General features: G+C 35.9%; 1 protein-coding gene across 1 annotated transcript in view; it reads left to right on the top strand.

Moving 5' to 3' along the window:
• SYNE1 (spectrin repeat containing nuclear envelope protein 1) overlaps window positions 1-27,960 on the top strand; it is a 583,464-nt gene that overhangs the window by 200,461 nt on the left and 355,043 nt on the right. The window contains 11 exon segments of the mRNA XM_044001388.1: window positions 1,214-1,310; window positions 7,382-7,584; window positions 10,478-10,642; window positions 11,832-11,984; window positions 15,110-15,253; window positions 18,500-18,673; window positions 23,137-23,295; window positions 23,635-23,799; window positions 25,771-25,905; window positions 27,000-27,158; window positions 27,317-27,525. Coding sequence (XP_043857323.1) covers window positions 1,214-1,310; window positions 7,382-7,584; window positions 10,478-10,642; window positions 11,832-11,984; window positions 15,110-15,253; window positions 18,500-18,673; window positions 23,137-23,295; window positions 23,635-23,799; window positions 25,771-25,905; window positions 27,000-27,158; window positions 27,317-27,525 — 1,763 coding nt within the window.

The raw sequence follows: 27,960 nt of genomic DNA, 5'->3' as shown, positions 1-27,960 counted from the left end.
GAAAATGAACAAAGTCTTGTTTAAGGACAAATTATTTACTTGTTCTTTCAAAAATGGCATATTGGGCATCAATCCAATTAGTCTTCATGAAATATACTAAGCATTCATCAGCAGTGGTCTGTGTGCTTCTTCCTATGGAATTGCTATAAAGTTTTACATCTACAAATAATGTATTAACCATTCAGTCTGATCTTCAGGACTAATTTTATAACATACATTTGGTGTATTTTTTGAGAATTTTTTTAAAATTATGGAAATTGTGAGAAATCAGCACAATGACAACTGAAGCTCTTTTTATTCTTTACACAACAAATATCCCTCTTCCCTTCTCCAAAAATGTCTGCCAACAAACCTCTTCTATCATTGGCAAAATTAGCTTTGTGCTGAACATCTACATCGTTGACTATTTTATCTATTTTATTGGTCCATGTGTGATGACTCATTTCATGTTTCCAAGAATACAATATCAATTATATTTAGGTAATTTGTTAATATTATGTTTTGGTGTTTTGTCTTCAAGTTTATGCTTTTTATTCATTGATGTTTACAATGTGTTTTTAATATATATAGAAAAAAACTTTTTTCTTGGTTTTAATTTAAAAAAAAATTTCATGCTATGAATTACTTTGTGTCTAGGAGCTTTGTGCTAGATAATCGAAATATGTCACTGTGGAAAGAATGAAGTGTTATTTTGATGTATTTTCTACATATAAAAATAGGCATTTTTTTTCCTATAAGGGAAATGTTCGAGCACTGCACCATTTTGTTTATAAATTGAAATACCCACAGAGAAGTCACTTAGGACTAAAGAATATTCAGAGTGCAAAGGAATCCCACTGCTGCAGCTCAGCAGAAGGCTTAAAAATGTACCTCTTAATTTAGTGCTTTGAAAATGCTAGGGCTGTTCTCTCTAGGGATCCTTCATTTTTTTCAGGAGCAAGCCCAAGGGTCATGAAAGAAAGGATTTCTTTTCTTAGCACATTAGAGTCAGCCATTAGGAAAAAACAAGGTGGAAATAGCTAATAAACAAAAAAGAATCTTTGCTTAATTGTAATAATGTAACCATTTGATGTGTATTTGGGAAGGATTCTGAAATTAGAGGGGAAAATGACCTACCTACTTTGCACTGGAGAAAAAGGTGGCAGATTAAATCTATGTTTAATATTCCATATAAACATACCTTTTGCCTTCTAACTGATTTCTTCTTTTCTAGTCTTTTATAGAAAATAGTAAATTCTTCGAACAATATGAAGTGACATACCATATCTTGAAGGAGGCTGCTGAAATGTATGTCAAAGCAGATGGTTCAGGTAAAACATCTTGCAATATCTCCTATGGTAAATATTAACATGGTTTTGACATGTATCGCCTTTAATCTGCCTCCTTATTAACATACTAAGTATGCATTTAGTAGCTGACTCCACACTGGGATGGCTTTGACCTGCTGAGCTGAGCTCATTAACTCACCTGCTATATAACTGTACAAGATCTACATAGGATTCTGGGTATCTGTAAGTATCTTCATTGACAAAAGACTGTGTAAGTTATACGGTACTATTCTTCATTATCATCAGGAAAAGAAAGTGATCATTTTCAGAAGTGTACTTTTTTCCCCTTTTATGTTTAGAAAGTTCTCAACTTACTCTTGATGCCTTTTGATAATGACAAAGTAGTTGGAATGATAAATATTGTGATCAGTTAAAGATGAATCTTAATTAGTGAAAAGATACCTCACATATACCTATGCATATAAATGTGTATATATGCAAATACATGTGTATATTAATAGATGTGTATGTATACATGTATGTATTATATAAATGTATGCATATATATGTATATGTTCACATATGTATTTATATATATACTCAATATTAACAACATAGCCTTGTTGATGGCATAGAAATATGGTTTTTCACATTATTTTCTATGTGTGACGTTGGGCAAGGTATTTCACCATAATTCTCCTTCTTCCCTTTATGTAAAATTGAATCAGTTCATAAGCTAGAGTGATGTAGTCACATTAAAGAACAGAGAAATAGTATGATCCATCTTAAATTGTACTAATTATAAAGTTTTTTTGGTCAGTTTATAAAAACCATTGATGGACATACTAATAGAAAAAGAATACAATACATGCATTGTGGCTTATCTCATGTCTGCTCAGGGAAATGAGACCACATAACCAAGCAGCAAATGATTCCCAGAAGGTAGAATCTATCCAGGCCATTATCCCATCCCAGGTGGCTGAGACAGTTAAGAGTAAATGGTGCTGTTTTTATAGAGAGGTGAGCCAAAGGATGTTGGTGCATAGCCAAAGACACCAATCTGAAATAATATATTACAAGGTTTTCCCCAACCCTCCATACCTCTATGGGCTCATCAAATTACATTCAAATCAAGTAGATGAGGTTGATATAATCTGTTTGGTCCTTCTGGATCCAGTCTGTTCACCAGTCATAACTCATTGCATCTATTAGCCACCCAGCACTACAGAGTAAGGGAAAGGGCTGAGCTCATACAGCTTGGACCAATAGGTAAAGCTTTTTGAAATGCTTAAACTACTCTCAATATAACATTATTTGCAATGATTTCCTATAACAGACATCTCTTGTACATGCTTCATATACAAGGCACAGTGTTAGGGGCTAATGGAGATATAAAGATGAATTAGGCATGGTAACTTTCTTCAAAGTGTTTACATTTCAGCAGAGGAAAGAGACAAATACATAAATAACTGTAATGTAATATGTGATAATTACCACAAGAATAATTCAGACAAGGAGTAAAGGAATTCTGAGAAAGTTGGATCACACTGAAGGCAGATGACCAGGGAAGGTATCAAAGGAGAAGTGTGAGATGCTTTTTGATGGCAAGAAAGATATTTGGAGATGAAAATACAGGACATTGTAGACTCTTGGTATTGGAACAAGAAAGCTCTCTGTATTAGAAAAGATGAATATATTACTTGTGTGTATGCATGTATGTTACATATGCTGTTACTTAAAATATTACTATCTGAAATGTTATTAATCAAATGAAAATAAATAACTGCCACATTTCCCTTCCCCAGATGAGAAGGCAAGAAAAACAAAACCCATGTCACAAACATATGCAGTCATAAAACCACAAATTCCTACATGGACCCCCCTGCCCCGTCTCTATATATCTATGTCTGTCTATGTCTATATCTATCTATATGTATATGTATATGTGTATATTTATATATCTTTTTCTATCAATCTATTATCTTTCTATCACTTCTCTGACAAAAGAGTTAGTTATTGTATTAGAGATTTAAAGGTTTTTAAAGGTTTTCTTGTTGAAGAGGAGTCCGATTAGCTTTACTTGCTCCTGGTGGGCAGAACATGATTAAAAGTTACAGGAGTAAGCTTTGGCTTGTAAGGAAAAAATATTCCTAGTAATTAGAACCATCCAAATATAAAAAGAGGTGTTTTGGAGGTAGGGTACTGAGTGCCCTGTCACCTAAAATTTTCAGGGATGTTCTGGATGACTACTACTGGAGATAGTATAAACAGGTTTCATGCTTGAATAGGAATTATACAAGATGAGTTCTGAGGTCTCTTTATACTCTAAAAGTATATGATTTTATAATTATCTAATTTGGTTGGCTATATATCATCCCATAATGACCTTTCTCTTTTGTTTTGTTTTGGGGTTTTTTTGTTTTGTTTTTTGCAGGGCAATGAGGGTTGTGACTTGCCTAGGGTCACACAGCTAGTAAGTGTCAAATGTCTGAGGCCAGAATTGAACTCAGGTCCTCCTGAACCCAGGGCTGGTGCTTTATCCACTGCGCCACCTAGCTGCCCCACCATAATGACCTTTTAATGGCCCTTTATTTAGGCTTTAGGAAGTATTTGTGGGTATTTTCATTTGGCAGCCAAACTAAAAAATACATTATTAAATGGCAGTCTACAATTCCTTAAGATCCCTAAACCTCCCCTGTCTGGGAAGAAACAAACCATGGTGAGTGTCATAGCATTAGTAATAATAGTAGTAACAAAAGACATTTATTTTGTTTCAGGGAGAAAAAGCACTTAGTATACTTCGTCTCATTCGAGCCCTTTTAAGATTACCATTGAGTATTTCTAATGGAAGCTAAGTTAAATGGCTTAATGTTTTCTATCCTCATCTAATAAAAGAATATTGTTGACATTGTGCCTCCAATTCAATTAAGATTCTTGGAAGCTGTATTAGTGGAGCACAAACAATCCCCAGCAAGGTTTTGAGTATAGATTTGTTATTGATTGACTAGACTGCATGCCTGCCATTTATGGACCAATATAATGGAGACAAATGCAAAGAGGCTTACTACCAGAATGTCTGTCACCAAGTTGGCCCAGTAGTTCTGGAATACCATCTATAAGGCTAGAGAGGTAGCTTTCTGAATTTGTAGAGAGAACATCCACATTTTTGGAATCATGGAACTTTGAAGGATAGAAATAAGTTTGAAATAATGTACAGAAGAATATATATGTGTATATATACATATATATGTATATATATATGTATGTATGTATACAGACACACACATATATACATATATACACATACACACAGAGATAGATAGATAGATAGATAGATAGATAGATAGATAGATAGATAGATAGATAGATAGATGGATGGATGGATGGATGTTGTGGTTAAAGGAGAAAAATGACAGCTAATAGCAACATTTCAACATGTAGCTGGTTGTATTGCTACAAGCCAAGGCAGTTTGTTTTGTACTTCTCTCTACTCCCATAGAAGAATGTTGAACTTTGTTTTCCCAAATAGCCCAAGAACCCATGCAAAATGCTGAAAAATTAGCTCATTGCTCTGTTTCTTAGGGATGCTAGCCTCATCCTTTGGGTCAATTTCAATGAAGTTTGTATCCTGCCTTCAGATGTGACAAAAAAGACAGCCTAAAGACTGCTCTAAAAGAAAAATAAATGAAAAAAAACTGAGTTAAACAAGTTATTAGACTGGATTTGTTATTATCTACCTGAATGGGTACATATACACTTATTATAACAACTCTTTATTATACTGATTTACATATGTCAAAATGTGCATCCTCTTTCTCCAAATAATTATAAGCTCAACAGCTTTCACCAACATTTGTGAAGGCCAATATGAATTAGCAAAGTCTAAATGACAATATATTTTAAAGAATATTAAATATCTGGCGGGGAGCTAGGTGGCACAGGGGATAAAGTACTGGCCCTAAATTCAGGAGGATCTGAGTTCAAATCCAGCCTCAGACATTTGACACATACTAGCTGTGTGACCCTGGGCAAGTCACTTAGCCCTCACTGCCCCACAAAAAAAGAATATTAAACATCACAAATATTAAATAATTCAAAGAAGTGCCATTTTGATACTTTAAAGTATACATATTAAGCAAAACTAAACTAGCAAAATTATTGGCATTTAGTAGAGTTATTATTAGTATAGTAGATGTTTTATGAATATATAACAACAATTAATGATGGCATAAATCGTTGTAAATCATTTAAGACATTAGAAATTGCTTAAAAGAGGAAGGGCAGGAAGGAATATGCACTTATATAGCACCTCCTACAGGCCAGGCACAGCACTAAGCACTTTGCAAAAACAACAACCTCAGAAGATGGAGTGCTATTATTATTCCCATTTTCCAGTTGAGGAAACTGAAGGAGACAGTTAAGTTACTTGCCCCAGGTCATACAGCTAGTCTGAGGATGGTTTTGATCTATCTTCTCTCTCATTCCAGTACTCTATCCAGCACCACCCTGCTGTCCCAATAGTTTTCTATTGTTCTTTGTGCAACCTTGTTCATATCATTAATCTGCTTAGAAAATATTTTATTTGGAGCTATTGCTTTATTGCAGCCTCATCTGGAATATTAGAAATACCCAGTTTACTGGATTCTGAAATTAAAAGATTATATTTTACATATCCTAAAAGTTGACTGTCTCATGGTTTATTATGGTATAACACTGATGGCTATTTTGTCCTGCTGGGGTTAAATGGACGTTCTTCAAGTGTTGACATTATGGAAAAGGATTGCTCTTTTTTCAGACTCACTCCAAAATCTGGTTAGCAGTGACTTTTTTTTTAGCAGTGACATTATTAGAAGCATCTCAGAAGTTAAATAAGAGCCATGTAAATATTAGGATCATATTACTTTGATCAGAAATGAGCAAAACTATAAAATGTCTTGGATAATAATATTGATATTATAATTCTACTGTATGCATGGCAAAGACTTAGTTGATTATGGTGGTAACCATATTGGTTAAAGTGCTTGTTAACCAATATTTTAAAGTGCTCACTGCTTATTTAAGTGCTTACTATCTTTTCTAAAGTCTTATACTGAGACCTCCTTTTAGTGTCATGTGGATCCTTGCCTCTTGAACTCTAGGCTAACAGAGTTCAAGCTCAAACAGGTCTTATAAAACTAGAATGGAAAGCTTTAAGTGTGGGTGCAGGGGAAGGTTATATGTCTATTACATTTCAACCAGCTCAGCTAAATCCACAGAGGCTTATCCTCAAAAAAGTTGGCTGCAGAGTAGTGAATTTTTCAGACACATCAATTTATGAAAACCATCTACTGAGGTATGGAGAGGCTATAATCAGGGCACATGTACAAGGAGAATAACTGTTCTTGTGAAGTCACAGCCTCTTGAAGCACTAAAGCCACTTTTGTCTTCATGGGTGCCCAGTGCCTTCATACAAAATTAAGTCATTGCTCTTGCAGGCTCTCTCCTTGTAAAGATAGTATGTGGAAAAAATTCCACGACTAAGTCACATCACTTGTGGATGTGCTTCTTTCATCTTAACAGTCATTCTAAGAAATCACTGCTAGGTAAATCTGATAAAATTGTGCTTCATGACTAATAGGGTTCCTCACAGAGTGGGAACTTAAGTAAATGTTTATCCATTGAACTGTATTGATTTCTGTGTTTTAGGAGGTACTTGTCATATCACTTTTAAACACTGTCTTGTTATAATACCAAGATATGCGTCTACCAATGTGTAAGATTACTATAATTATAGGATCATGAATTTGGCACTCCACCATTCACTCCAATCCCTTCATTTTACAAATCAGGAAACTGAGGCCTGGGAGTTAAATGACTTTTCCATTGTCACATGAGCTGAACTTGACAGAGGTGGAATTTGAAGCCAGGTCCTCTGATTCCAAAGCCATTACTTTTCTTCTACCATTCCGTATTGCCTTTCTCTATAATTGATGTTTAAAGTAAAATTTATTGCTTGGCATCCTTTATTATTTATGGTCTACCAGTTTTGAATAAATAGCTTTCTGATCTTTGCCAGGTATAACTGTTTCAGAAAATCAGTACCTAAAAATCCCATCTTGCTTCATCTGTTTCAGTGGAAGAGGCAGAGAATGTGATGAAATTCATGAATGAAACAACTGCTCAATGGAGGAACTTGTCTGTGGAAGTGAGAAGTGTCAGGAGCATGCTGGAGGAAGTAATTTGTAACTGGGACAGGTATAGCAATACTGTGGCCAGTCTACAGGCCTGGCTGGAGGATGCTGAAAAAATGTTGAACCAATCAGAACATGCCAAAAAGGTAAGAAGACTTCATGGAGTTGAATAGATTGCATATGAATTTGGCAAAGAGTGGTAGTATTGAGTGATCATTCACATTTATACCCTGCTTTAAAGTTTGCGAAGCACTCACTCACAACCCTGTGAGGTAGGAGATAGAGATAGGGACAAGGTGTGTCATTCAATGATAACAGGGACTCCCAAGGGAAGAAATTCTCTCTTACCAATGAAGTTAGGCATCTCCTATGCAATTGAGACTTATTGGGGAGTGACTTGCTCAAGGTAACAGAGCCAGTATGTGACAGCAATTGATTTCAGTCATTGGTCCGAAATTTATTAGTTACCTACTATATGCCAGGCACTGAGGGGCTAAGTGCTATGATACAAAGAAAGGCAAACAATAATCCATGCTCTGAAGGAACTTCCAGTCCAATGGGGGAGAAAACATGCAATCAACTATGTACAAACAAGATATTTCCCAGGTAAATTGGAAATAATCGACAGAAGATAGGCACTAGGATTAAGAGGAGACCAGAAAGATTTCCTGCAGAAGGTAGGATTTTAGATGGGATTTGCATTCCTCATATGTAGGTGAATCAGTGAATAAACCTAGTTGGGTTATGGAAGTCTTCTTTGAGGAACAGATTAAGAATTCGATTTGGCACCAGGAGATCTAACTAGGTTCTAATCCTAGGTCTAACAGTGGGATACTAGTCAAATCACTTAACTTCCCCGACCTTTTTTTTTTTTTTCTTAGTGAGGCAATTGGGGTTAAGTGACTTGCCCAGGATCACACAGCTAGTAAGTGTCAAGTGTCTAAGGCCAGATTTGAACTCAGGTCCTCCTGAATCCAGGGCTGGTGCTTTATCCACTGTATCACCTAGCTGCCCTAAAGTGACCTCTCTTAAATATTCCTGGAAACCTCCACCTTCTCAACTCCTACTATTGACCTCCTTGGCTTACTTTAAGTCCTAATTAAAATCTCATCTTTTACTGAAAGCTGTCCCCAAGCCCTCTTAATTATAGTGTTTTCCCTCTGTAATGTTTCCTATATATTTGTTTGCATGTCATCTCCCTTATTAGATTGCAAACTTATTACAAGTAGGGACTGTCTTTTGCCTCTTTTTGTATCCACAGTTCTTATCACAGTGCCTGGCATGTAGTAGGCAATTATTAAACATTTATTGATTGATTCCTCATATCATATCATGATATCTCTCTTTTGTACTTAAAATACTTTCACTGGAATCAGAGTTACTTGGGTGAACATCTTTTTCTCCCCCTTTCAGATTTTGAACTTCTTGAGAGCAGAGTCTGAATCACATCTATTTTTGAGTGTTCAATGCCAGCACTATGCCTTGTACACAGTAGGATTTTATATGTTTGTTGAGTTTGAATGACTATTTTGGTTTTCCATAGCAGATGAGTTGGCATGCAAAATATCATACTAAATTTGTTCTCTAAGCTTATGTATGATATAAGCAGAGCAAATTTACATATCCTCTGATGTGAATCAGCTTTCATATAGATGGCATGCTTTTGGCCTAGCTGAGGATGGTATTCCAGTTTGGGCTGTTCTGATAAGGTGGCAGTATGCCAGTCAATGTCATATGTGTTGATGCTTTTGTGAAGTGAATCAACCAGAAGCAGAAATGTTCTCTTCTATTTATGTAGGGGAACCTCCTACACATGGGTTATTATTAAAATAGATTTTAAAAGACTTAAATTGCTAGTGAGTTATTTTTGGCACCTTTTGTCCGTTTGAGAGATTTTTAGTTTGCAAATAAGGAAGGATAGGGTAAAACAAATAAATTGAGAGGGGAATTATTGTTTTCATGTTATGTTATTCTGGACTCTCAATTAAGGAGGAACAGTCTTAGGATGTACCTTAAGCATTCTCAACTCAACTGTTTTTAATTGTCATTTGATTTGTGACACAAACTAATTCACTTGGAATAATATTCAATTTAAAAATTTAGAATGGCTGATGGATCAAAAGATTTTTTTAAACACTTTTTAAGAGCTGAGCTGCAGTTGGCTAGTACAGAACACTAGGTTTGTAATAAGGAAGACCCAAGTTAAAATCTGGTCCTAAAATACTAGTGTGTGTGATCTTGTTCAAGTCAGTTAATGTCTGTGTGCCACAGTTTCCTCATCTTTAAAAGAAGGATATTAATAGTACCAGGGTTCTGATAAAATGAGATAATATTTATAAAGCATTTTGCAAACCTTAAAGTATGATATAAATGCTAGAGGTAGCTATAACCTAGTAGATTGGCTGATTTTGGAACCAAAGGGGCTTGGGTAGAAATCCCGTCTCTGCCATATACTGGTTCTGTTATCCTTTATAAGCCAATCGTCCTGTCAGTGTTTTACTAGAGGGAGTTTCTCCAGCTGAGAATTCCCTATGGCAGTGAAATCACAAATCCTGTCCTTATCCCGCCATCTTGTTGTAGAATACAATCTTGATAGTCAGTCAACAGAGTTTGTTAAATGCCTACTATGTTCCTGGAACTTTGCTAAGCTTTGGACATACCAGGAAGGACAAAAACACAATCCCTGTCCTCAAGAAACTTGCATTCTAATGCAAACAATTATGCAAATATAGAATATATGTAGTGTGAATGGGAATTAATCTCAAAAGAAGGACACTAGAAAGAGGAAATGGGGATAGAGAGAACCAGGAAAGACCTCTTGCAGAAGGGAATATCTGAGCTGAGTTTTGAAATAAGCCAGAGGAAGCAGATAGCAGAGGTGAAGCAGAGAATCTGTTTACCAACTATTTCCCCAAATTCAATAGTCTTATCAAATATCACTGAGAAAAATACATATATCATCACCACCTTAAGCCAATATTTTTGAAAAGCTACAGGTTTTTCTTTAATAGTTTATATATATCATGAATTTTTCTTCAGGATTTTTTCCGAAATTTACCTCATTGGATTCAGCAACACACAACTATGAATGATGCTGGCAATTTTCTCATTGAAACATGTGATGAGACTGTTTCCCGAGACCTTAAGCAGCAATTGCTTTTGTTAAATGGACGGTGGAGAGAGCTATTTATGGAAGTGAAACAAGTGAGTGTTTCTGGACCATTTAAAATTATGAGTATGTTTATCTTATTGTGTTAAGGTTAAAGAAGTGTTTTGTAATTTTTCTAAAGGGCATATCAATTACTAAAATTTGGGCTGTATTTTCTTAGAATTCTTATAGGTTCTTTTCTAGGCTAGTCCTTTTTGCATGTTTTATAACGATGTGGAAATAACTTTAAAAGGGACCTCTGAGGCTACGCCAGTGGAGCATTAGGTATGGCAAAACCGGAAAGGCTTGGATTACTGACCCAGAAATACATGGCCTTCTAATGACCAACCTATCTAAATGCAACGTTCATCCCCAGAGGTTTGACTGCTATCATGAATAAAATATTTTGGCCACAACAACTAATCAAACTGTCTTCTAAGTTATACAGAGGTTACAGTCTGAAAAGGTGAAGAATATACCCAGAGTTGTTAGGTACTTGCTTCCTATTGAGAGAATGAGGAGGAACATCTCAAACTTAGCAAAAATTGACAGGCCTGGCTGGAAGGAGTAAGCACAGTAGGCAATGGCATCCATACCAAGATCCAAGTTTGTCCATAAAATGATAGACAGATGTCAAAGCCAGCAGTTCAGAAAGGCAACTCCTTTAGAGAACTAGTCATGGAGTTGAGAACTGATCTTGAAACCAAAAGGCCCAGAACTCAAGGAAAGTCTTTAATTTTTAAAATCAGAAACAAGATTTAGCAGAGGGACAGCACTAATAATGTTTCTCATGTGAACAATCTATAGCAACTCACTAGCCATGCACCCTCATATCTGAGCTATTGCCTTGCAGCTATTGCCTTGAAACCAATCAAGAAATCTTGATTTGCATTTGGTTACCATTTTTTCCTCTCAGTTGCTTTGTTTCAAGGGCATTAGAAATCTACGTATAATTAGTTTAAATTTTAGAAGAGATTAAGGTATTTTCCTTATCCAATATACCCCACATCTTTAAAATTGGTTTGATTTATGTCTCCAATAAGCTTTTAGTATTATGTGTTAGCTCTCTTCCTCACAGATGGTTAGTAAATTATTGCTTGCCCCCAGATTTAAACTTCTTTAAGACAAATATCAGAATTGAAACCATCATTTTTTAAATAAAACTTATGAGGTTAATGATTTCTTGGATCACTGCACAACTGTGCTTTGACAATATTATACTTTTGCATTTTTTCTTTTTTACAGTATGCTCGAGCAGATGAGCTTGACCGAATGAAAAAAGAATATCTAGATTGTGTTACCACTTTGTCTGTCTTTACTGCTGAAGCCAATGGGAAACTTTCTGAGCCTTTCGATGTTTCTTTTCTTAATGTCAAGATGTTATTTCAAGATTTAGAGGTGAGAGACTTTTTTTGTGACATGAAAGGATTTTAAACTCAAGCTAGTTTGACATGTGACCAGTTCTTCCCTCATTCTGCCCAAGTTTATCATAAAATACCTCTTTAAGCCTACCTTCTAAAGTTCTGCTTCCCATAACTATTTTGACAATTACCAACCATAAGGAAACCACAGTATCAAAAATTGTATGGTCTTTCATTCCTCAGCCTCCAAATGTTTCTAGAAAAAAAGGTCTTGAAATTCTACCAAAAATGTCCAATAATCCATCCTTACCACTCCAAGGAAAGTATTCCTTCAGAGATCACCAAGTGACCTTTGAAATGCCTGAGTTAGTGATACTTTTTCTGTACTTATCTTTTTTTAATGTAGGTTCAGCATTTAGCACTGTTGAACATTGCCTCCTTGTTACTACTATTCTTTTCTAGGGCTTTCATGATTTTATACTCTCCTGAATATGTCTGTCAGTCTGTCTGTCTGTCACTGTCTCGCTTTCTATCCTTACTTAACTAATTCTTTATCTCCCTTTCTATATATGTTCTTCAAGGTTCTGTCCTCAGCCTTCTCTCAATGCATTCTCTCTTGGTGGTCTCATCTATCCTTACTAATTCACTTATCACCTCAATGTAATTGATTCACAAATTGATATTTCCAAACCAACTGTTCTTAACGTTTTGTTGTATCATTGTTCCCTTTTATAATCTGGTGAAACCTATGGACCCCTTCTCAAAAGAATGTTTTTAAGTGTATAAAATAAAATTCATAGAATTATAAGGAAAATAGATTATATTAAAATATAATCATTAATGTTATTATCATATTATTTCCCTTAAGTGCCCCAAAATGTTCGATTGCATTCAACAAATGCCTTCTTAAGTAGCTAGTATGTGTGGCATGCTGGAGGAAATATGTTATTTAGAAAATAAAGAATCTTGGTCCTCTTTAATTGAGAATGTTACACCATCTTAGCCACAATATAGTATAAGGTTATCCAAGGGCTTTGCAGCATTTAGGGGCAAAGGTCTATACAGGTAATAAGGGTGGGTGGCACAGGCAGTTAGGTGGCAGAGCTCTGGGCTTGGAGACAGGAAGACCTGAGTTCAAATCTAGCCTCAGAAATTTAGAAGTTGTATGACCCTGGGCAAGTCACTTAACTCTATTTGCCTCAGTTTACTCACATGCAAAATGAGCTGGAGGAGGAAATGGCAAACTATTCCAGTATCTTTGCTAAAAAAAAAGCCCAAACAATGTCACAGAGAGTTGACATAACTGAACAACAAACAACAACGACAAGGTAGGGGGAAGAATTTGTGGAGATATTGTTTAAATTGGGCTTTAAAGCAGAAGTTCAATGGGTAAAAAGGGGGAAAAAGACATTTTGGGCTTAGGGAACAATATGAAGAAATGTATAGGGGAGAAAAACATAAGGTGTGTTGGTCTAGGAGCCAGTGAATAGTTCAGCTTTGTTGGAGTGTAGAGTATGTGATAGGAAGTAGTATTAAATTAGGCTAGAAGGCTAAGGTGACATTAGTCTGTCAAGGACCCTGAATGCCACATAAAAGAGTTTGAACTATACTTGATTGCCAAATAAAGAGGCCCTGAAAATTTTGAGCAGAGAAGTGTCATGATTGGATTTATGGATTTAAGAGAGGATTAGTCTGACAGAAGCTTGAAGGATAGATTAGAAGGGGGAAAGAGTACAAATGGTAAGAGCTTTAAGAGTCTATTGAAATAGTCTAGACAGATGGTAATGAATGTTGATTCTAGGTTGGTTTCTGTGGGCAAAAAGAGGAAAGGATAAATTCAAGATATATTATAGACTGAACCAACAGGACTTAGTGACTTATTGCATATAGAAGATGGGAGAGTACTAAGAATCAAAGCTAGCACTAAGGGTAGTTCAATACTTTACATATAGTAAATATCCAGTGGGGTTTTTAAAATTAATTCAAATTTTATTCTAAGCTGGTACAATATAATAAAACAGTCTAGTATAGTCATTCAACTTAATTCAGAAGATATTTCTGTCTTCTCTTACCTCTGCCTTAATGTCATATAGATTTATTTCTATATCCAGCATGGTACATATAGTTTCAGTTGTTTTCAGTCATGTCCAACTCTTCATGACCCCATTTGGGGTTTTCTTGGCAAAGATACTGGTGTTTTGCCATTTCATTCTCTATCTCATTTTACACATGAAGAAACTGCGACAAACAGGGTTAAGTGACTTCCTCAGCTAGTAAGTATCTAAGGTCAGATTTGAACATAGCAAGATGAGTCTTCTTGACTCTAGGCCCAACACTCTATCCAATGGGACACCTAGCTGCCTTACACAAATTAGTTACTTAATAAATATTCGTTGAATTTAAATGAATAGAAATGGATGCTAACTAAATATGAACCCTTCAGTAAGGAGTCAATTAATCAACAAGCATTTATTAAATTCCTACTATGTGCCAGGCAGTGCACCAAGTATTGGGATTACAAAGAATGAGCCAAAAAACACTAACTGAGGAGAGAAAAAGAATTCTAAAGGGGGAGACAAAGAATTTCAGTCAATCAAATCTGCATTTCAAAATTACACTTCTTTAGATGAAGTTATATTCAATGAGAGTAATTGCTTTTAGTTATTCCCATTAGTGGCTTAAGTGTAGATTTCATATTCTAAATGGTATAATTCAAGAAAAAAAGGCAAATTTTTTATATATTACCTGTACATGAACATTATAAATGACAGCCTTTAAAATGGGGAGGTTTGTCTCCTAACGTGCTCATTTTAAAGATTGTTATTGACACTCAAAAAAATACCTGACCCACATATATAGTTTAGAAATATAAATCCTATTGCAGTTAATCTGAATATTTTCATAGTATGAATAATAATTCTTCCTCTTTAAATCATAGTGTTCATACTAATTCTAAGATATCTTTCTGTTTACTGATTGATTGACATGCATCTCAGCAATAAATAGAGGTGACCTACAAAAATTTCTTAAAGGCAGAAATCTTTATAAAATATATTTCTTCATTTCTGTGGTATGCTTAGAAAAAGCTGAAGTACCTCCATCTCTCATAATAACATAAACAGTTATTTCTGACTAATGATTCATAATAATGATTCCTGACAGGATATTAAGCAGAAGATGCCTGGGATGGAAGCTCAGTACAAGATTATAACAAGGACAGCACAGCTTATTACAAAAGAGAGTCCCCAAGAAGAAGCCCGTGAAATACTTGCAACCATGTCTGGACTCAAAGATCAGCTAAACAAGGTTATCGATGAGGGTTTTTTGTGTTTTTTGATGACATGTGAATTGCACAAAAAAAGCCAACAAAAATTGCTTTCCATCTGTCTATTTTTATGACACTGACACACAATGCTAGTGTATTCATTATGAACTAAGGAAAAAGGTTTTTTGTTTTTCTCTCTCTTTTCTTCTTTTCTCTTTCTCCCTCTCTCTTCCCTCTTTCCCCTCTCTTTCCTACCCTCCTTCCTTCCTTCTCCCTCTCTCTTTCTCCCCCTTCATTCCTCTCTGTCTTTCTCTTTTCATACATACATACATACATACATACATACATACATACATACATACATACATACATATCTTATGTACTTTAAATGTGTATATTTGTGTATCACATTCTTAAAGCACTTTAAAGTTTAAAAATCCTTTCCCCCCATAATATCTTTTTTTTTTTTTTTGCGGGGCAATGAGGGTTAAGTGACTTGCCCAGGGTCACACAGCTAGTAAGTGTCAAGTGTCTGAGGCCGGATTTGAACTGAGGTACTCCTGAATTCAAGGCTGGTGCTTTATCCACTGCGCCACCTAGCTGCCCCCCATAATATCTTTGGGAGATCTATAGAGCAAATGATTTTATGTAAACATATATCCATTTGTAGAAATTACATAGTTAAAATTTGCAAAAATAAAAGCACAATTATAAGGCACATTTATATAATGTTTTAAGATATGTAACATTCTTTACACTATATCGCTTTTTTATCTTCACAAAAACACTTAAAGGAGATGTTGTTTTTATCTTAGTTCTATAGAAGAGGTAACAGCATCAGAAAAGTTACATTTCAGCCAGGGTCAAAGAGCTATTAAGTATCAAGCAGGACCTGAGCCCAGGTCATCTTAATTTAACATTCAGGTCTCTCTACTACCACACTATGCCTTACAAATGCAACTCCTCAGAGCCTGGCTCTTCCATGTGTATCTATGTCTCCCCAGGACCTATGGCAGTACATTGCCCTTGTTGTTGAGTCATTTCAGTCATATCCAGCTCCTCCTGAAACCATTTTGGGGTAACTTGATGTTTCCTTCTCCAGATCATTTTACAGATGAGGAAACTGAGGCAAGCAAGATTAAGTGATTTCCCAGAACTAGGATGTGTCTGAGACTGGATGTGAACTCAAGGAGATGAGTCTTCCTCACTCCAGGCTCTATACTCTATCCACTGTGCCACCTAGCTGCCCACATTAACCTTAGTAGATATCGAATACATTCAATTTAATTCAATAAGCATTATTACATTGCCCTGAGTAGATATCTATTAAATGTCATTGAATTGACTTGTTGAAGTGACAATTGTCTCTTATTGATTCAGAAGTACTACTAACTATTTTTTAAAGTTATACATGAGTAGTCATGGAAAACATCTCCACATTAGCAAGGTTATAAGAGAAAACAAATAAAAACAAAACTTCAGATTAAGGAATTGTCAGAAAAGAAATGTTTCAGTCTGTTTTCAGATACCATCAGTTCTTTCTCTGTAAATGGACTACTAGCTATTTTAAATTGTATATGATAAAGACCCTTGTGGGGAGGGACAGAGGACATAGAATGAATGTAAGTGTAGAGGGTACCCAAGTCTCTGGATTAGACTGAAGTATTAAGTGCCCTTAGAATGCTTTACAAGGTATATTGGTAATCTTTAAAAGGGAGTTGGTTCTCCTTCTGTTCTTTTTTGTGTCACTGAACTTCAATCCCTGTCTTAAGACATAACATTTTAAAGTCCTTCTAAGATATTGCCAAAAACAATGAAAGTGCTTTTCCTTCCTCCTCATTGGACTTTTTTTTGGGGGGGGGGGAGGCGGGGGGAGGCAGTTGGGTTTAAGTGACTTGCCCAAGGTCACACAGCTAGTAAGTGTCAAGTGTCAAGTTCCCGAGGTCGGATTTGTACTCAGGTCTTCCTGAATCCAGGGCCGGTGCTCTATCCACTGTAGCACCTTGCTGCCCCTTCCCCATTGGACTTTGAAAAAGTTTTAAAATCAAAATGGTTTTCACATATTATAGGAACAGTATATTAGAGTTTTAATGGAGTCATCAGTTGATGATGATAGCATTTAGGTTGGACTTTAAGATTTGCAAAGTGCTTTCCATATGTTATCACATTTGATCCTCATAATACTCCCGTGAGATACTTCTATTATTATCCCATTTTGCAAATGAGGAAACATAGCCACAGAGATCTTTATATGGTATTAAAACAGATACTTGGAACATAAGAAAGTAGAAAGCTCCCTAGATTTGGAATCAGAAAACTGGATTCAAATTCTAGCTCTACTATAGCCTAATTTTGTGATGCTGAGGAAATTATTTAATCAGTTCTTATCTGTAAAATGAGGCTAATGATACCTGATTTGAGGTTCACAAGAGAGAAGGTATATGAATGGTTTTTTAAACTTTAAAGTGTTATGTCAACATCTCCCCTTACAGAATACTTTCTATTTCTTTTGGGATATTTATCCTTCGTTCTTCACACTCTGCCCCAGTAGACATCACATTCACATTTCAGTTCTTATTAAGCTCAACACTTAACACATGATGAAAAAGAAAACCAATTGTAAGCAACCACAACCAAAAAGCTGCCCCCTTTGAGTGCCATGTTTAAAGAACAGAGCTTCTCATTTTGGGTCACTTTTATATCTCTGTACCCCATAGCATCATACTATACCTCTACTTAAAAACAAACACACAGCGGGCAGCTAGGTGGCACAGTGGATAAAGCACTGGCCCTGGATTCAGGAGAACCTGAGTTCAAATCCGGCCACAGACACTTGAGACATACTAGCTGTGTGACCCTAGGCAAGTCATGTAACCCTCATTGCCCCACAAAATAAAAACAAAACCCTGAAGCTCTCCTACTGTTCAGCCCTGATTCCTTTCCTTTTCTTGGGGATATGAAAATAATTCATGATTTGCTGACCAGAAGATACCCAGGGAGGTTCAGCGATGCTGGGGGGTTCTAGCTCACTCTATGCTTTAACTCACATTTATCAGCAAATAGCTCACGATTCATTTAGATGTTTTTTCCCTTGAATTTCACATTAGAGTGCCTTAATTTCAATTCAGAAAACTGTAGAACTCTGTTGAGGAGGATTTGTAAGTTCCATCTTGCAAAATCAGTTTACAAATGTAAATAAAGAACATGTTATCTCCAAGTGACCATGCAGTTTCCTCTGCTTTGGCACTTTGCTATTTAATGGAGTTGTTATATTTGTATTTTTGAAGGTCAAAGAAGGTTATCCTGCATTACTTTATGAAACTCAACAGCTGCTGATTCCGCTGGAAGAATTAGAAAAGCAGATCACCCTCTTTTATGAGGCACTTAAGAGAATCAATGAAGCTATGTCTCTTCTTGAGCATGAGGCACAATCTACTGCCCTTTTTAAACAAAAACATCAGGTAAGGAAAGCTGCCATTTACTTGTTTAAAGAAAAACTCATAGGATTTCTAAGGAACCCAAACCTCAAGATACTAAAGTAAAATTAATGACTATTCTCTCAGGGGGTAAACACTCCCCAAATGTGTTTTCCCTCCTTAATAAATATGGCCCTCCTAAACCATTAGATGTATTTAAATCTCCTTCCTATTAGCAAGGATGCAGATTTTTAAATCATAGGCATATTTTATTATTTTCCAGTTACATGTAAAGATAGTTTTCAACAATTGTTTTTATAACATTTTGAATTCCAAAATTTTCTTCCTTCCTCCCTTTCTTCCCTCTCCTCCAAGACAGCAAGAAATCTGATATAGGTTATACATGTACAATCACATTAAATATATTTCTGCATTACTCATGTTGTGAAAGAAGAGCCAGAACAAAAGGGAAAAACCTCAAAAACCACAACAACAAAAAACCAAAATAAGTAGAAACAGCATGGTTCAATCTGAATTCAGATTCTACATTTTTTTTTCTGGATGTGGAGAGCATTTTCCATCATGAGTGCAAGGGTACATATGGAGGGTCCATATGTATTCTCTACTCAGTCTCCTTTCTTTTATCCAAAGTGGGGCCATGAAGAAGATGCTCTTTTTCTTTTAGAATCCAAGGAATAAACTCAGGGCTGTGGCCTCATTAGTACCATGTTCAAACTACTTAAGGTCATAAGACCATAGATTCCTAACTGAATGGGACCTTAGAGACTACTGAACTCAGCCCTTTCATTTGACAGATGAGGAAACTGAGGCACGGAGTATGAAAAGTGACTTTCTCAGGGTCACACTGCTTGTAAGTGTCTGAGGAAGGATTTGAATCCAGGTCTTCTTGATTCCAAATCAAGTACCCTATTTGCCATTCCACATTGCTCTATATTAGCCAAGAAGGACAACATTCATGCCGTGTTTATTTATCCTACCCTTTGTATAATAAGTAGGATGCAGCTGGAACATTACTACAGATCAAGTCTTTGGGTTTGTTTTTGTTATTTTGCAATTAAACTGAATATAAAGATTTTGAAAAATAATCTGTAGGTATAAATGTACATATAATGTGTTATTTTATCATATTGTATGCATCTGTGGCTGGTTCAGACATAGTCCTGATCAATTTTTAATAATTTTAAGTGGAACATAATTATAAAGACAGTATTGCTTATGATGAACTTTAAAAGCTCAAAAAAGAGGGGCAGCTAGATGGCACAGTGGATAGAGCACTGGCCCTAGAGTCAGGAGGACCTGAGTTAAAATCTAGCCTCAGACACTTAACACTTACTAGCTGTGTAACCCTGGGCAAGTCATTTAACCCCAATTGTGTCACTTTTTAAAAAAAGCTCAAAAGAGGATTTTATGTTTGTTCTTGGAGGTAATAAGAAGCCATTAGAGCTTATTGAATGGAGGAAGGGTACATGGAAGGTCAGATCTGTACTTTAGGAAGTGGAGGATGGAACAGATTGGGAAGAGATCTGAAGAAAGGAGACCAAATAGGAAGGTGTTATGATAGTGCAGGTGTAAGGTATTGAGGGCTGACAACAGGTAGTTGTCAGTTCTTCGAGAAGAAGGGTTTATGTATGAAAGATATTGTAAAAGTAAAATCAGCAGGAGATGTCAACAGCTGGGATATAGGGAATGAGAGGAAGAAGTTGAACCTGAGACAGATTGTGAGCCTGGGTGACTGGGAGGATGGTGGTGCCCTCAACAGTAATAGAGAAATTAGGAATAAGAAAGAGTTCAGGGAAAAGGTAATGAGTTCAGTTTTTAACCTCTTGAGAATATAATGTCTATAAGACATCCAGTTTGAGGAATTCAGTAGGCCGCTAGAGATACAAGAGTGGAAGTCAGTAGAGAGGTTTTGTTGTTGAGTTATATTAGTCGCGGCTAATTCTTTGTGACTCAGTTTGGGGTTTTCCTTGGAAAGATACTGGAGTGTTTTGCCATTTCATTCTCCAGCTCATTCTATAAATGAGGGAACTCATTTGGCAAATAGGGTTAAGTGACTTGCCTATGGTCACACAGCTAGTAATTGTCCAGGGCTGGATTTGAACTCAGAAAGAGGAGTCTTCCCGACTCCTGGCCCATACTTTATCCACTGAGCCACGTAGCTGCCCAGGAGAGAGGTTAGGGCTAGATACATAGATTTGAAAATCAACTCTATAGAGATAGAGAAACAATGGTTCAGGTGTCTTGAATAGATATTGTCCATGGACAATGAGTTAGGCTGTGAATTTTAAAATACAACTTGCTGTGCTAAGTCAGCCATTATAAAATGTTTGGGGAAATACTTGCCATGACAAGTTGTATTTTTTTATTGTCTCATTCTAAATAGACCTGTCTTACATACACATGTTATCCTTCCACTGAGTGTAGTTAATTACTTTATTTAATTGGTATTTATTGAATGAAACCATCTGTCAGCAGACAGATAAATAAGCACTTCCAGAGCTTAGTACTACTTACTCTAAGCCAGTGTTCTTAACCTTTTGTGTGTCATCGACCCCTTTAAGCAACTTGATGAAACCTTCAGATACCTCCTCAGAAGAATGTTTTTAAAAGCATGAAATAGGGGGCAGCTAGGTGGCACAGTGGATAAAGCACCAGCCCTGGATTCAGGAGGACCTGAGTTCAAATCTGGCCTTAGACACTTGACACTTACTAGCTGTGTGACCCTGGGCAAGTCACTTAACCCCCATTGCCCCCCATAATAAATAAGTAAATAGATAGATAGACAGATAGATAGATAGATAGATAGATAGATAGATAGATAGATAGATAGATAGATAGATAGATAGATAAAAGGATAAAATACATAGGATTAGAAAAGTAAATCAATTATATTCAAATACAGTTATCAAAATTTATTTTTTAGAAAAAAACAAGTTTATGGACCACTTTAGAAACCCCTGATCTAAATGAATTCCTTGGCAGAAAAGACCACTTATGTTTCCAAATTCCATTCAAATGTATTTCTCACCATATCATCATTTTATTCATAACACTTCTTTCATCCTTAGACATAGTCCCATTTAGTAGATCAGCAAAATAATTATGAAATCTTTGTTACACATGACACAACCCAATTAGTGTATTTATAACCTAAATCTGATTTACCAAATCTTCAGAGAAAAAAAATTTTTTTAGTTTGTAAAGGCAAAACTCAATAACAAAGAGTCTACCAGTCAAATTTGCATGCATTTTACCAAAAAAACCCCACTCGTTCGTTTATGGAAAAGGTTTGCAAAGCATATTACTTGTTTTATTGCTCACTTGATCCTCACAGCGGTCCTGTGTAGTAGAGTTATCCCCATTTTAAAGATAAAGAAACTTGAGCATGAGAGAGGTGAAGTGACTTGCCTAAGATATCCCTCCCACCAGAGCTACCTTGTTTTCTCCCATCAAGCAATTTGGCTTGACTGACATATTATAGAGCCAGTAGGGAGAATTTTAAGGGACTGAAGGCCATTGCTGCTTCTCTACTTTTAAAAGTACAGAAAGATAGAAGTGATTCCATGGGCCTCTTGTCCACTGGGGACAATCTGCCTTTATTCTTCAGCCTATGTCTAGTTAGCAACAATTGGACATTCTTCAGTTTTTATAGCACCATGGGCATGAAGGCATCTAAAAATAGTTTCTGCTTCTGATTATTTCATTTCAGTGCAACTTATTAAGGTAAAGAACCTGTCAGCATTTTATAATCTGATGTGCAGGTTCATCTCTGTAGTGTCATTATCGTAATATGAGCCCTATTAGTTGGACAAAGCAAGAAGTTAGGTACTTATTATAATTTCAATTCTATGTTTAATTATTTTATTCTATTGCTTCCACTGTAGAGTTAGGTCAAATATGAGGATAACATATGAGAAAAAAGTAAGATGGCAAAAATTACTTTTGACATCTGACCTAAAATGGAGCAGCTTGGGACAGTTAGGTGGCACATTGGATAAAGCACCAGCCCTGGATTCAAGAGGACCTAAGTTCAAATCCAGCCTCAGACACTTGACACTAACTATCTGTGTGACCCTGGGCAAGTCACTTAACCTTCATTGGACCGCAAAAAAAAATTTGTTTCAAAAATTAAATAAATAAATAAAAATGGAGCAACTTTACTGATTGCTGAATCCTTTGATTTAAAGATTGTTCCTTAATCATATTTTTTTGAAAATGAAGCATCGCGGGTCAGCTAGGTGGCGCAGTGGATAGAGCACTGGCCCTGGATTCAGGAGGACCTGAGTTCAAATCCAGCCCGAGACACTTGACACTTACTAGCTGTGTGACCCTGGGCAAGTCACTTAACCCCAATTGCCTCACCAAAAATAAAAAAGGAAATGAAACATCTCAATATAGATTAGTCTATGTCCCTTTAATAACCTAAAAACTATGCAGCTTCTTGTTCTTTTCCCCCTGAATATGATATTAATGTTATTTCCTTGTAGGAGCTCTTAACTCATCAAGAAAGTTGCAAGAAGACTTTGACACTAATTGAGAAAGACAGTCAAAATGTTCAGAAATTTGTGGCCTTGAGTAAGGTGCTAAAACATTTTGATCAGAGCATGCTGCAAAGGAAAGTTGCTGAGGTCCATGTTGCTTTTCAGGTAATTTACTGTTTCTTGTTTAAATTGTGATTTGGGAAAATGTTGGTGAGAAAAAGGCAGAAGAGAATCTATTATTAATCATTCCTCTGGTTTTCTCCTTTTTTCTTTTTCTTTAAACTACTGCATGGAAAATCAATTCAATTCATTACATATTCACAAGCCTGGAAAAGAAGTCATCTGTACCATTATTTCTGTTTCCTTTAGGGCCAGTGATTGCATTAAGGCTTCCTGTTAAATATTTATTCAAAACATAAATTCTTAATTGGTGATGCCTACATACACACAACATGCTGTTTTCATTAATAAGAAAAATAATTTTCTTTTGACTTTGTTATCAAGAATATGGTAAAGAAAACTGGTGAGTGGAGGAAGCACACAGAAACAAATAGCCGATTGATGAAAAAATTTGAGGAGTCTCGAGCAGAATTGGAGAAAGTTCTCCAGATAGCCCAGGCCAGCATGAAAGAAACAGGGGATCCTGCAGCACTTCTGAAGAAACATACAGTAAGTTACGCTCTCTAATGTACAGGCAGCATGAGCCATATGGGCAGGATTTTTTTTTTTCCTTAGAACTCTGATTTCTTTGTTATAGGAAAATTCCAGTAAGAAAAGTCCATTACCAATACAGATTGACACCAACTTAATTTACAGTAATTTACAGTCTTAGAGAATTCTCTGGCACACTGACAGATTCAGTGACTTGCTCAGAATCACACAGTCGGTATGTGTCAGGGGCGAGCCTTGAACCTCCTTCTACCTCATTCTGAGGCCACCTTTATATTCACATCATATCACATAAAAGATGGAACCAAAGGATATTTTCATCTAATCCCAAGGGAAGATATAAGGAGTCCAAAGCAGAACTGGAGAAAGTTCTCCAGATTGTCCAATAGTCTTGTAGAGTCGAGAGAGCTAAAATAATGGCATATGAGAAAAACTTTAAAATGAAATTATTTAGTTGGTTTCTCATTGGCTTGCTATAGTACTCTGGAAAAGTGTAATTGATTTGGTATCAGAATCTTTAATGACAAGTTCATATAAAACAGAATGTAATGGAGAATATAAAAACTGAAGAGATTAATATTTCAGGCCTACTGATTCATCCTTTACTTATCTAAGCAATTAAAAAACAGAAAAGAGTCCTTTCTAAATGGATTTCAGATTTATAAAAAAATTCTTATGATTGCTTAAATTCTGGTAAAGTGAAGCAAAGATTATTGAGTACTTAAGGAATGATATCACATGACCTTTATTATTTATTGAATCACCTTCTCCCGGTGTTGAAAAAGATTATTGTTTATCCTTAACAAATCTGAAATGAAAACTAATGTTATTGTTTCTAAATGAAGATTTTGCTTAACTCTGTCCACATTGAAGACCTGTCATGGGTATTGTTTAACCAGGCGTATTTATCAATGTATTGACAGATTTGTCAGCCCTCTGGTTCATGTTTATGACCAATGGTTTAAATCTGTGCAATAACAACTCTTAGCTTGGAGGCAGAACAAAACTTATTAAACAAAAACTCAAAATCATTTTTTTCTGAGATTGGGCCTCTCAGGCTGGAAGTGAAATAGCTACTTATGGACCCAAACTCATCACTGAATGGCATGGACCTTTGATGTGCTGTTCTGTTTCCCACTTTGACCAGATTACCCCTCCTTAGGCTGCTTCATGATCCCCAAACTCAGGTTTCACCATATTGGTAGTGGTATTAATGCTGATGGCTGTTGAGCTTAGCCCATGATAGGTAGGAATTTCTTAGCTCAAGAGATCTGCCAGCCTCAACCTGCCCCAATGACAAGGATTACAAGGCTTACATTTTTATATAAGTACCTCCTTTAATTAGTATACATCACTAGTGTGACCCGTTTTCTTCCGAAGTGAACATGATGAACATGTGATGAAATATTTGTGAATGTATGAGTAAACTATCTTTTTAATCTTCTCTTTTGAGGGATGGGGCAGAAATCCTTCAGGGGAATGCTTATTTTTAATGTCATATGAGGATCTTAAATATTAGTTATTATCAAGAATAAGGGACTGTAAATTCTAGGTCTGACTTTTGGTCTTTCTGGCTGGTCTTAAAAAAAGAGCTATAAGAGATATGAATCACTGTCATCTTAAGCTTATGAGTTAATAATCTCTCTTTATCTTCTTAATTACAACTGCTCCACTGGCATGCATGCTTTCTAATCTGGAATCTGTAATTACCACCCCCCCACACACCCCCAAAGAAAAGAAATAGAAAGCACTAGATTTCTAAACATGCAGCTACTTATTCTTAATTGTGGCTAGATAGAAATTCAGTCTTCACGTGAACTAGTGAAGAGATTGTTAGCTCATGTTAAGCAACTTTATTACTTCCTTGCAGAACATTTTATGATCACTTTCATACTGACTGTTTTTTGTGTTAACAGTGGTAAAGAGATTGAGCTCTTAATTGCTTTCTTCCTCCCACAATCCCCAAATCAGGAGTTTTTTAGTCAGCTGGATCAGAGGGTACTAAATGCCTTCCTGAAAGCTTGTGATGAACTCACTGACATCCTCCCTGAGCAAGAACAGCAAGGTCTACAGGAAGCTGTTAGAAAACTCCATAAACAATGGAAGGTGAGTAATTATGTGAAAGAAATTCCATTTGCCATGACTGAAGAGTAACAGGATGAATGTATTAAAGCTCAGTCCTTTAGCAGCAGAGTGGGGGAATTATTTGCACCAAATTTCACTGACAAAAGTATGAGATTTAAAATATTTAGAAAACCAACACGAATAAATAAGACTAGAGCCACTCCCCAGTAGGTAAATGGATAAGGAATATATAATCAGACAGGTTCTAAAAGAATTGCAAGCTATATTACTAATAAAACCAAATATAGGGGCGGCTAGGTGGTACAGTAGATAAAGCACCGGCCCTGGATTCAGGAGTACCTGAATTCAAATCCGGCCTCAGACACTTGACACTTACTAGCTGTGTGACTCTGGGCAAGTCACTTAACCCCCACTGCCCCACAAAAAAAAAATAAATAATAAAATTAAAAAAAACAAATATAAAGTCAGATAATACCAAATTACTAATATTGAGAAAAATATAATTTGAAAAATTATAAAAAATGTTAATATTCAATGTTAGAGTCTTGTTGCTAGAGTTGTGAAGTCACAAAGTAGTCCTGAATATCAGACTAGAATTTTGTAAGAAATGTGAAAAATTGTCTATGTCATCTGATCCCGTGACCCAGAGACTAGGCATATATCTCAAAAAAAAAAAAAAAACCAAAAGCAGAAAAAACAAAAGGTCAAATACATGTCATAAAGTGAATAGCAACACTTTTTAAAAAATGCTGAACTTTAAAAAAAAATAATAAACATTTTTACTTAAAGTTTTGAGTTCCAAATTCTATCCCTCCTTCCCTTTTTCTCCTCTTTTTGTATCACTTACATTTCCCAGTGTATTCCCCCTCCCTCTCTCTCAGAGAGCCATGCATTATAATAAAGAAGGGAGAAAAAGGAAGAAAAAAAATTCAGTCAGAATAACCTATATATCTGATGTTATATGCAGTTTCCACATCCATCCTACCTCAGGATATGCAGGACTCTTTCTAGCTGGGAAATAAAGATGTATTTTCCTTAGCTTGCCATCTCAATTCAAATCTCTCTCATCACAGTTACCATAGTTGTGCACCCTTGGTCTTGTTTGTGTGATGCAGGATCTCCAAGGAGAAGCTCCCTATCATTTACTTCACCTAAAGATAGAAGTGGAGAAAAACAGGTTTCTAGCTTCAGTAGAAGAGTGTGAATCTGAGCTTGGCCGAGAGAATAAATTGGTGTTACAGGAAGGCAGTGAAAAGATCATTCAAGAGCATAAGGTATGTCTCATACACCACCAAGCGGACACTAGTGGAATTTCAACTGGGATAGTTTGGCCTGAGACCAAAATCACAAAATGTCTCAATTTCCCAAGGGAGAATATTTGTTGTTTTAATGGCTTCCCACCATACTTATAACTTCACTTGTTTCTCATTAGGTTTTCTTCAGTGACAAAGGACCCCATCATCTTTGTGAGAAAAGGTTACAGCTGATTGAAGAGCTCAGTCTGAAACTTCCTGTCCGTGACCCAGTGAGGAATACACCAGATAGCTGTCAAGCCACTCTCAAAGATCTCAAAGCTATGATTGATAGCACTTACAAGAAATTAATGGAAAATCCAGATAAATGGAAGGATTATAAGACTAGGTAGGTATTCTTGGAGAGAAGTTTTTTTGTTTGTTTTTGTTTTTTGCTGTACATTGACCAATTATTTATAAAACAAAACAAAAAAAAAAAAAAGGAAACAAAAACACTTATCCACTGCCTATAATGTCCAAGACATTGTGTTTGGTACTATGGGAGAATACAAAAATAAATAATCAACAGGGGAACTTACTGTTTGATTAAGAGAGATGACTTAAGATGTACAAAAATAACTATAACATGAATTTTTCCTCATTTAATAAACAGGTGACATGATTTTAATTTTCTTATGTACATAAATATTGCTATTAATAGACTGTAAAATCTCTAGTAGCCCCATTAATATCCCTTTGTAGAACCACTTATAGCAAAAAGCCGACTCCAAGTTCTTCAAGGTGACATCAGAAGAACACAGCAACTTGGAAAGATTTGGAGGAA

This window comes from Dromiciops gliroides, chromosome 4 (genome assembly GCF_019393635.1).
Source record: "Dromiciops gliroides isolate mDroGli1 chromosome 4, mDroGli1.pri, whole genome shotgun sequence".
Taxonomy (NCBI): domain Eukaryota; kingdom Metazoa; phylum Chordata; class Mammalia; order Microbiotheria; family Microbiotheriidae; genus Dromiciops; species Dromiciops gliroides.
This window is presented reverse-complemented; position numbering and strand designations above follow the sequence as displayed.